This window comes from Leptonotus elevatus, chromosome 1, assembly GCF_054856555.1.
Source record: "Leptonotus elevatus isolate MCC_2025b chromosome 1, RoL_Lele_1.0, whole genome shotgun sequence".
Classification (NCBI taxonomy): domain Eukaryota; kingdom Metazoa; phylum Chordata; class Actinopteri; order Syngnathiformes; family Syngnathidae; genus Leptonotus; species Leptonotus elevatus.
In genome coordinates, this window is record NC_141239.1 from 46,137,727 (window position 1) to 46,149,877 (window position 12,151).

General features: G+C 38.3%; 1 protein-coding gene across 1 annotated transcript in view; it reads left to right on the forward strand.

The window, feature by feature from the left end:
* The window catches only part of pvalb6 (parvalbumin 6), a 37,529-nt gene that overhangs the window by 22,887 nt on the left and 2,491 nt on the right, over positions 1-12,151 (forward strand). The window contains exon 2 of the mRNA XM_086097525.1: positions 11,444-11,509. Coding sequence (XP_085953651.1) covers positions 11,449-11,509 — 61 coding nt within the window. The 5' untranslated portion in view covers positions 11,444-11,448. The remainder of the gene's footprint in view (positions 1-11,443; positions 11,510-12,151) is intronic.

A 12,151-nucleotide genomic window follows, 5' to 3' on the forward strand; every position in this document is an offset into this window, starting at 1 on the left:
TTTTTCGTCAAACCCCGCAATGCTATTAACCACCCAAAGCACGAGCACACCGAAATGCTCTAACATAGCCTGCCGCTACAATATCATTGTTTCTTGTGTATTTTATATTTGCATGGATCAATTGTGTTTCATCAAACATTGCCGCTGCATGAACGCACTAGGCTTGTTCTCACTGTCATAAAAGATAAAACACCATTTTTTGAATGTGTCAAAATAAATTCTTCCTACAAGTAACAAACTGTTCCTCTGCGAGACTGTCGAATGTCTGCATCTTAATCTAAATCTCATAGTCATGCAGGCGAACCGCGACAGGAAACTGTTCTCCCAAAGACGCGTTTCTTCAGGAGGTCATGAATGATGCAGCGTTTGTTAAGGCACACTTTATTCAGTCCTCTTCCTGAGAACTATTCTAGCGTCGCCATCAAGTGCTCTGCTGCCACTTGTGAGTGAACACAGCAGGATTTCAAGGCAACTCTTTTCTTCCTTCCTTCCACGGGAAACAATTTTGATTGAGTTCATCTTTGCAGTCCGTGCGGATGCGCACGCGGTCCCTGAGCCTTCTGTAATGTAATAACGACCTGCCGCAAGCCACAAGCGAGCACCTAATAAGACTAACAAGTCATGTTAGCATGAGACATTAGCGGCAAGGGGATCGATGCGCACTGAATTCCAGTGTATTAAGCCCACTTAATTATAGGCTCCCTTGTGTCAAACAGCACCAACCGTCACTATTGCTATAACTGAATGTTATTACATTAGACTGATCCAAATGTATCAAAGTTGTGTTGCTTCTGAACTCAAAAGTAGCAAAATATTGCATGTTAAAGTTAAACCGATTTTAAGATGCCAGCCCACGTCTGTGATAATAAGTAGTATGCAGTGCGCAGCGTGCGGCAGTATGTGCTTCAGAAAGCTGCCACAGTGTCTTTAAAAAGAGAGCCGAGCCTAAAAAAAAAAAATCCATTTAACAATGGGGAACTGAAAAAAACAACTGGGAAAAACATTCCCTTTCAAAGCTAGTTTTCAGTTACTGCTGCAACCTTGCAAGCTAATGAAAAAAAACATCTTAAAGGCAGAATTGCTGATTTTGGCTCAATATGCTCTAAATGACAATTCAGTGTCCCACAGACAAATACGGATTTGATCCAGGATTTTAATCTACTCCCTGAGAATGCTCGTGATTGGCTTGCTGATGAAGCCAATACGCAGCAGTTTTTTTTATTTTTTATTATTGCTTTGCATCCTACAGTTCACCATCAGTGCCCCGAGTCAAAATGAGATTAGCCCACAGAGGTGCCCAAAAAAATCATTATCCGAGTGCACACAGAACATATATAAAAAACAACAACAATTTCAACACTTCTGAAAGCGATTAAATAAAAGCGAATATGATCATCTTTTCTGCGGGGCTGCTGTTAGTTGTCTATAAAACTGTTAAAGCAGAGCGCACAAGCACACGCCTTATTTCATTTTAATTAATGTAATTGATTGATGATATCTGCCGTTCCTTTCGAGAATCCTTCCCCTGGCTGAGTTGTGGAATAAAGCGTAAATTACATGAAGCTGTAATGCAGCCGGCAAACTGGTGGGCTGCTTAATATGTGTTAATGAAGCAATCAATAAACGGGAAAAATAAACTGTGCATAAAGGGCACATTTGCGAGACGAGAGTGCACAAGGTGCTCTCGCCTTTACTTTGTTATTGCGCTAATGCATTTGTAATGTGCTGCGTCTTGTTTGAGGTCACGTAACAATTTGGCCTTTGATTAATAAACGTATGACAACAAGTCACTGTGGCCTCTGACTCACTGCATGGAGGTCATCAAGCTAATGTGCAATTTTGCGCTTGCATATGCTGCCATGTCATCAAGGTCTGAACAAGGGTGAGTTAATCTTCCGGGGTTGTTTACACACACGTAAACACTCAAACTGTGCGTGCGTTGAGAGAGTGTGTATAGGTTGCAATATGCCAAGTTGTCCACCAGGGACACTAGTGGTCGTAAATACAACGTGAAGAGCGTCATTCACTGAAAGAAATATATCAGGAATGACAACAGAATATTGAATGTTTTTCAATATTTCTAAATGCTCGTGTTGTTATATAATATATTATTTATTATTAGGTGTGTTCCAGCCACATTTTAGTGCCATCATAAAATGTTTGCAAACCCGCAATCGCTCCATCGACAACTATGTGGAAAATAAAGTGATGACGTTTAATCGGGTTTGAGATTGAGTGCTGAGGACACAACAGATGACACCACTAGAAAGTTCGATAACTGACCCGAGTAACCCTGTCAGCGCATCTTCCTCTGTTCACCTGCGCAGCCTCTCAGCAAACTGTCAAGACATCATCACTCCGTGTGCACTAAGGTCACTCAGCGTATCTGTATTCACAATGTCTGAAAGACCCAGGAAAGTGAATTCAGACATTTGTTTTTAAATACATTACACATTTTTCAAGATAATTGCTCAAAATGTGTGCGAAGATTGAGAACTATGTAGTACTTAATTGTGGAAATGGATTAGGGTTTGGGTAAAAAATTATCCAAGCCAGACTTAATGGCCAGCATGTGGACGGGGGGCTTCAGGTTGGCAAGGCTACTTTAAAGTGCCTCGTTGTCACACTGTGCACTCTAAAGATGGATTGGTTAAAAAACTACTAATCTAGTAGGTTAAAGTCAGATTGGCTTGATTAACCAATAGATTGGTCAGACACTGACCATTCCAGGTGGTTACAAGCGTACCAATTTTTTGGGCTAGCCAAACAACCAACGACATTGGTTACAATAGAAAGTAAGTCTTGATAGAGCACTTGGAAATATATTTATTGTATCAATTTATTTGTATTCTAAATGTATTTTAATGATTAATGTAATTATTATTATTACAATTTAGTGTTTAAAAATGGAGATGATCAAATGATTCCTTGAGCGCGGCCCCTGCTGCTGCTCACTGCTCCCTCAAGGGATGGGTCAAATGCGGAGATTGAATTTTGCCCCACTTAGGTGGGCGTGGCAATTAGTGTTACTTATTTTTGGGAATCCTGTGACCCGTGGGATTCCTGAAAAAATGTCAGCCTCTAACACAAATTAACCGATAACTTGGTTTATAACCAAGTTTGAATCAAGAAATGGGTCTTTAAGTGTAAAACAACTCAGAAATATTGGTCAGATCCTTTACTTGGGTCAACAAATTAGTTCATTTTGTATAAAACAACCCATAACATTTGATCAAATTGACCCATAATGTCGATCGGTCCGATTTTGATCCATAATTGGGTTACTTTTGACCCAACTGTTTTTAGAGTGTACATGCCGAATTTTTTGAACAATTAATTTGTGGCAGGATTATTATTAGCGCTATTCTCTGAGGTGTGTAAAATTTAGAAGACATCTATTTTCAATTTATTGGACGTTAAGTCCGAAAATGAAAGGCATTTTTACTGTGAAATTATATACAATATGCATTATGAAAACTTCTGCACATAAATTACAGTAGTTTCCCTCTGTGATTAACTTGCATTAGTGCTCATACTGACAAGAAAAAGAAAACGCTTGATAGATCTAAACATCATATTTGCATGGCTTTGCAATCAGGAGCTGTTTGTCAAAAATGGTCCAAATCTATCTTTCCATCTGCTCATACATTCGTCTGTCCATCCAATTTTTTTTAAGTCACCACAAGTGATACCATGGTACTCGATACCTCATTCTTTGTAATGCTGTTACATGCCATTTTCCACCTCCACATCTTACTCACTGGCGTGTACCACACTTTGATCAGTATTCTCTGTAGTTTGCAAATAAAAACATGAACAAGTCAATATTGTACAAAATTAACTGAAATGAGGTCGACTGCGCATGCCTGCTTGTTGGTGCGACTAAAAATAGCCGCAGTGATAAATGGTCTGACCACTACGCAAACCCCAGCAGACAACGGGCGCACATTGTCACCGAGTGTTTGTGAATCTCACATTAGTATGCCACTCAGCCCCAGAATGAGCACCCATATTCATTTGAAACAACCTGCATGGGAGTCCCACAAGTAATCACACCAAGCATAACCTTTACAATGATGGAGACGCAGACATAATCAAACAATGTGGAGCAAGAGGACAACTGGGGCTCAAATTAGGATGTTGTTTAGCTACAAAGCGATTGTGTTGATTAAGTATGTGATGTTGCCATTGATGTGGAAATAGAAAGAGGCCATGAAAGGCGTCCTCTTGTCTTCACTTGTCAACTCTTGTCCAACGACAGTCTCCCAAGCTTTGAGCAAGAGCAAAACCTCATTGCTTATGTAGATTTGTCAACGTAGCTGCCTTATTTTCCCTCGTTTATCCTCGTCATCCTTCCTGTCCTCGTGCCCGCGCCTCATCTCGCATTCCATGGCGGAATCGAACGTTGATCTCTGTTGGCCTCATCTCTCCTTTTCTACTTTCCTCCTCTGCGTCAACTCCCCCTGCTTTTAATCTATTCTCTGTCATTTATTTTTCATATTCCGTCTTTCATTATCATCATGGCAGGATTACCTGTCAGTACTTCATCCTGCTGTCACCTTGTCAGAAGGCTGAGCAAGGCACACCTCTGGCGGCCTTTTTGCTGCTATGATGAGATGGCGCCGGCGTTTCATTTGGATGAATGTGCCAATGAAATGCTTGGACATTTGAAAGAACATCTTAACTAGAGGCAGCAGATGGTCGAGGGACAGGTGGGGTGATAGCAATATAATACGGTTGAAATGATTTCATTGTCAATTTATCCAGATGGACGTTGCACAGGAGGGGCCAATGTTTTTAATACACCATACAAGTCGGGCCGAAATCTCATAAGTCACAATTTGGTGAATTTCATATAAAAAATTTAATTTAAAAAAATCGTATCTAAAAATCTTATGTATACTATTGGTGGGTGTTATTATTATTATTATTACTCATTTTTATTATTTAATTCATTTTTTATTCATTTTTTCTTAATTATTGAACCAATCTAAAAACATGCCATTTTTGGCGTCTCCTGAAAAGGGATGATTTTGGATGTACAAGGTTTTGGCTCAACACCGGCAAGCTATAATGACCATTCTGCATCAAAAATGTATATCTAGTCTCTCTGGATGTGCTATCACCACTGCAAACACTGCTGAAACGCAATCATCCTAAATCTGTACCTCACGTGACAACCAGTTGTGAAATGCACCCGCTAACTCCCTCCCTCCGTCCTGATTGTATTTTGAGAAAGTTGAGGGTTGACAGTGGTTATGATTAACTCAAATCTCATCTCGCCTGCTATCACACAACTTGCTAATATCTATAACAATTCACAACATGCACACTACCATTTGAGTGCATACAGATTCCTTCCTGTCAATAAAATGTGTTTCCGACTTTCATGTATCTGCACACGTAGTCACCTTTAAGCCTTGTATTGGCCTTTCGAGCAAAAGGTCAAGCGAAAAATCTTATGTTAGTACTAAAAAGACCTTATATCTTTGAGTAAACTGACCTTTAAAGTACAGATTCTCACCCTCTCATGATATAAACATTCATACTCCTCCACAAATAACAATTGTTTCCAACAGATTGAATTAGTGATACTCTGATTCACTGCACTTTTCAATGGGCTAGTCAATCACAGTGCATAAAAAACTGCCATTCACATTCAACAACTTTGATTTCATTTTAAGTCTTCAATTGAATGTGGGAGGAGCATGCAAACGCTACACACACATATACATTAACTGAGTTTCAAACCTCCAGATTGTGAGACAGACAAACCAACCTATGCTGTTTTTTTTTTTAACTAATCTGTTTACCACATATACTGTAAAGCCAAGCCAGTGCAATCAACGGATGTATGGAAAGCTGCTCCTTTGTTTTCCTCAAAAATAAAAATAAATAAAAAAAGTAAAAAGTATTTTTTTCAAGGAGAGTTTTGAGTACATTTTACCAGTTTATTTATAATAATAATAATAATAATAATAATAATAATAATAATAATAATAATAATAATAATAATAATAATAATAATAATAATAATAATAATTTATTATTAGTTTGGGAGTCAGGCATTCTACTACGTGAGCCATGCCACTCCAGTCAGTAAATTGGTGGCAGGTGGAATCCCTACTTCCAAAAGACCCGTTTTTGGTCTCACCAGCAATGCAGTATAAGGTCATGAGTTTGTTCCTCAACAATTAAGCAACTTTTTTTTTAAATAAATGAATAAAATGTACTTAAAACTCTCCTTGTAAAATGTACTTAGAATTTATGAGCAAAAAAACTTTACTAGGTTTTTCAAGTAAATATTTTTTCTTTACAGTGCACAAAGTTGATCACTTATTAGCCTAGCAATATATACCCCCCTCCCACCACCACCCAAAAAAATAAATCAGGCTTAGCTAAAAATGTTAATAAAATGTGACAGGAAAAGGGATTTCTTTTTCATGAGCCGAGGTGGGAACTGAAAAGAAAAATGTGACAGCTGTGTTGGTTGCAAGAGCTGTAGAGCTTTCACAGCCCCAAACATTACTTTTGGAGTTCATTTGTGGCAATAATTTGCAAGAAGGAGTGATAAGCAGCATTTCTAATGGATGGGAACAAAAGAGAAAACACACCAACAGGGTTTAATCTGTCACTGGAGATGCTAAATGCTTTGAAGCGCCGTTAAATGAAAAAAGAAAGCTTCAATTAAAAGTGTAAAGAAATGAGACAGTCAAAGGGCTGTGAAAGAGAGATGTGTGGTGGGGTGGTGGCATGGGGGAGGGGGGGGGGGTAATCATCTCAGAGGGGGATTAGAGGACAGAGAGGTCCCTGGGGTGGGCGAAGTGAGAAAATTAGGTGAAGAAATCGAATAGCTGCAAAGAGGAAGGGCGAAACAAGGATGGGCATAACAAAACAAGACTGGCTGATGAGAGAAGTGCACACGTTTGATGATCATTAATAGCGAGGCTTAATTAGCCTGGGTGGAGACATGAACACCATACAATTAGGCTGAGCAACAAAAGTGACGCACCTTAAAACGGGCTGACATGGAAAATCCCTAAAATCCCTGAATGCTTTGTAATTCTGGTCAGTTTTAATGCCTAAATCCAATTTAGCTTTTTATATCAATCAATCAAATCAAATCGCTGACATTTTGTCAACAAATAACTCCAGGTTACAGTTCCATATTGGAGTATTGCAATTTGCAAGGGTGAGTTTTTGCATCCGTTTTTTGACTCCAAGTCATATTATATGTGCTATAAAGAGACCCCTCCCACATACATTAAACACATTAAAACACACATTGTTTAAACTAACTTTTAAATTGTTCCTTATAAGGCCTGTTCACTCTCTTGCTCACAACAATGTTAACTAGCATGCACATGTTACGGGAACTGCTGTTGGTATCGCTAGCTTGCTAACTGCTCGTCGCAGTCACGCCAAATGACCACTGACGCAAATGGAGGCTCTCCAGTTCGTTTATATATGGAATGCTGATTCACATCAGGTGTGCTAAAATGCAGTGATCGGAGAAAAAAATGAGACAAATGTAGGTAAATAGATGAGCCAAAATAAAAGAGCAATGGCGACCAGGTAATTACTTTCCGATAGCAGCGGTTTGCTTGCAAAATGAGAAGCAGTGATGTCCCAGGGCTGACTTGTGATTTATTTCAAGGTCACATTTTAATTACACCTCATGAGATTGACTGCGCTCTAACAGCTGTGCTCCGGGGTAACCAAACTTTGTCAAAACGCTGATCAAATCAAACTTGTTGATCCGCCCATGAGAATGGTTCTATGAGTTTATGAATGAATACGGGTTTAATAAATAAAAGTAGACGGAAATGAAAATGCTCCTGCACGTATTCCCACATAAATATTCACGAACAGAAGAATACTTAAATAATTAAAGTTAATGAGATGGACACTCATAACGAAATATTTATGACTTTTTACACGGCTTACAATGAGTGATTCAAATAATCTGCATCTTTAATTTGTTTGTTAATATTACATGCAAATATGTCAAGTGATCTCGGCACTCGCGTTGCTTTCATTATGTTTGTTTTGCAAATTAATCTCATGAATGTTGAACTTTATTAGACCGTAAATCATAGGAGTAGGAGAATGGGTGTCACATGGGAGGACTGCACAGTTGGTTCTAAAGTAATAAATATTTTGTTATCTATTGCGGGGTCAAAAACAAACACCTTTTTGTTTTATTACTTTTGCTTCTGCCAAATCTGGGTTCATGGGTTTTTGTTACATCGATTACATTTCACTAAATGTACTTACTGAACAATGTTTGTCATTTTTTTTCATGGTGTATTTTTGTGCACGTGCCTGTGTGTACTTTTGTGTGTTCTCCCTATCAGCGTCAGTAGGAATTACTGTTAGCCTTCACTGCGTTTGATCAAGTCATTTGAGCAACAATTATGCAGACATTATGCAATTCAGAGGAGCTTCACGGGAAAATAAATTATCTCTTGGGTTCAAGAAAATAATAGCCTGCTGTATCTATTGATCGTCTACAGATACGCATCCTGGCTCCTTATCGTTTCTTAATATAAAAAACATTTTCGACTCATCGTAACATCACTATTTCAAATGTCAGATAATGCATAAATGCAAACCTACCGTAGTTGATGCCATCATTTACATGCAAAAACACTCAACAGCTGGACCATAATGGGTCTTTATGCAGTCCTATTTCTGTAAATATATATCAATTGACTTTACCCAGTTCCGCTGAGAGCTCACTGGCTTAGGCTATCTCACTAAGTCAATCTTACCCTCTTCATTTTAGAGTGAATTGTTTCTTTTCCCCGAGACACCTTTTGCGCTACAGGTCACAAAAGGAGGTCGTGCTGGTAATAATAAAAGATTGAACGCGTGCCACACAAGTTAAGTACTGTTCACTATTGATCCATGTGTGCAGGCCTGTGTCACTGAAGTAGATAACACTACGGACCTCAAGAAGCTCATATATCACCCGCTGTGATAAAAATGGAGGAAACCCACAAAGCACATCCGACGGAGGTCACCTTCATAATACAAGTGCTTAGAAGATCTTGCGTGAGCAAATGCTACTATTAACTTTAGACAAATACATGATCTACTTTCTAAGTTTCTACACTGTCTTAATTGTGTAGGAATTAGATTCTACTCTTAACTCCTATCACTAAGTCACCATGGAAGTTGTAATAAGGGAAAAGGTCACTTATATATATGCTGTCAAAGTTAAAGCGTTAACTGATTAATTAATCACAAAAAATGTGTGCATTAATCATGAATTAACGCAGATTAATCACACTATTAATTTTGACCAAAGATTATCTTTGAGCGTGACAGCGGATGGTTTAAGGTAGCACAGGTTGTGTTTGAGCAATAAACGTAATTACATGCATTAAAGTAAAGCATTTAATAAATGTTTTTGTATCACATTTAGAATATTTGTTCATGTCAAAATATTGGGGTCATTTTTATTCCAATTTAAATTATGCAAGTAATTAACTGATTAGAAAAAAGAGGAGGATGAGCGTGTGCAGTGGGTCAAAAAATGTTGAATACGTCCTTATAACATTAAATGTCAAAATAATAATTATTAATTAACACATATCCTGGTGCTCTTCAAATTTGGCGGGATTTTTTTTGGGGAAAAAAAGCCTTTTTTGTCAAGTGATTAATCAAAATTCTAAAATGTGATTAATCTCTCTCTCTCTCTCTCTCTCTCTCTCTCTCTCCCTCTCCCTCTCTCTCTCTCCCTCTCTATATATATATACGACACAGCTTGAAAGGCAGTTAATAGGTCTAGAGATTTTCTAAATATGCAAAGATGCAAATAAATTATTTATGACTAAAATAACAGAATTTCTCTTCATGTATGTACAGTATATACTTACTGAGCAAGTTCAGTATGGCAATGTTTATTCTAGTGCCACCAGTCCACCACAGTTGCATTGATTTGTGTTTGTGTCCAGAAAAAAGAGGAAAACTGCAAGCCACTGACAGCCTAGTGAAGGCTGAAGGCATTTGTGTGTACGTCTTGTATATACAGAGTGTCTTTGTGTTCAAGCTTATTAAGAAAGAGAGGGCATCAGTCAGTCCTAAGAAGGTGACACCTTCATAAGGGGGCGATAAAGTCTTGTCAAGCGGAGTAAAAAGCCAAAGCACTGTCGCAGTGATTTTACAGGGTATACAGTGCGTATATATATATATATATATATATATATATATATATATATATATATATATATATATATATATATATATATATATATATATATATATATATATATATATATATATATATATGTATATGTATATATAAAAATTCTTTACTCAACTGCTCAAATTGCAGGTTTTTGTGATCTAAAAATGACACTAACATAGATCATTTCTGAACTTTTCCCACCATTAATGTGACCTATAAGCTGCACAATTTAATTGAAAAAAAAAAAGCGATAACGTTTAAAGAGGGCAAGTACGTAAAAAAAAAAGGAGATAATGTGGTTGCACAAGTGTGCACACCCTCATAACTGGGGACGAGGCTGCACTCAGAATTATGGTAACATTATCACATTCAAGCTTATGTTAACTGGGAGTCAGCACATGCTACCATTTAAAATGCCTCTGTTTAACCCCAAAAACAGTTCAATTATTCTAGTGTGCTTTTCCTGAATGTTTTATGCTTTCTATCAGAAGCCTGCTGGTTTAATTTTTTTTGCATAAGCCTACTTGAAATTTTCAGCAAAAATTGTTCGATGAAACCAAGCTTGTACATGTTGGCCATAATTCCAAAAGGTATGTTTGGTGTAAGCCTGAGGGTGTGCACACTTGTGAAAACACATTATCTATCTGTTTATTTTTACTTCTCCTCTTTTTTTATTGACTTAGCTGTACAGGTAAGACAGTAGTAGGTCATATTAATAGCGGGAAAAGTTTTACAATTATTTGTCATGATCTAATTTTTTTGTGTAAACATTTGATACACATTGTAGTAAAGAGGCATTTCTGTCATCCGAAGTGGGATAATGACATCTCATTTGGTATTTCAAAGACAGCTGAAGACTCAGATGGTGTGCTCAATCCCTGCTGACTTGGCCTCGGGCCATCCGTCCCGCCTTCATCTGCAGCAGCTCCACGATAATGCACAAATAAAATGTTATACTCGTATATACGGTGCGAGCTGCCATCTGTTCTTCTTCCTTCATTCGACTTGACATTTTCATGCTTTTACTCGATAGACCACAACTCAAAACCATTCCTGATTTACTTGTGTTCATCTATATTTATCACTCCAACTGTCACTAATTCATTTCATTACTCATCACCTCTTGTCTCACATTTACTGCTCTGCTCCGTTCCGACAGCGTCGCAAGTGCAATGCAGTACGCCACCCCTCGCTCTTTGGTGACCTTGATTTTAACCCTATCCTGTCCCTTTCTTTTTTCTCCAACAGCCACAATGGCGATGAACAGCATCCTCAACGCCGACAACATCAAGAAAGCACTAGATGCATTTGCAGGTAAATCACAGAGACGATAGCAATTCAATAACAACACTGTTTTGTGGAAAACACTACTTCACCTTTATATTTTTATGCAGGATCGTGAGTGGTCGGCAGCAACAATGAATACACAGAGACTTGATATGCTTTTGCTAGAATAACTGTGTCTTTTATTCCCCGCATATAGCAATCAACATTTATACTGTGCTAGGATAATCGTACGTTTTATCCCCCGCAAACAGTAATCAACACCTGCGCTGTGCTAGAATGATTATACCTTTCATTCCCCGCAAACAGCAACAATCACGACTCGATTTGCTAGAATGGTTATACCTTTCATTCCCCGCAAACAGTCGATTTGCTAGAATGATTATACCTTTCATTCCCCGCAAACAGCAACAATCACGACTCGATTTGCTAGAATTATTGTACCTTTTATGCCCCGCAAACAGCAATCAATACACTACAACGTTAAGCAGCATAATATGATCATCATCAGCGCTTACCTTGACACTAGACCGGGGAGCCCACGGTCCGGGTGAAGCGAGCTGCAACAACGGCTGGGCAATCATACGTGTTCCACAGCTGACTCCGTCCGGACCGTGTGCCGCTCTGTCTTTTATTCGTTAGCAAAAAGTTGTGAGCGTGAGAAACCGGGCT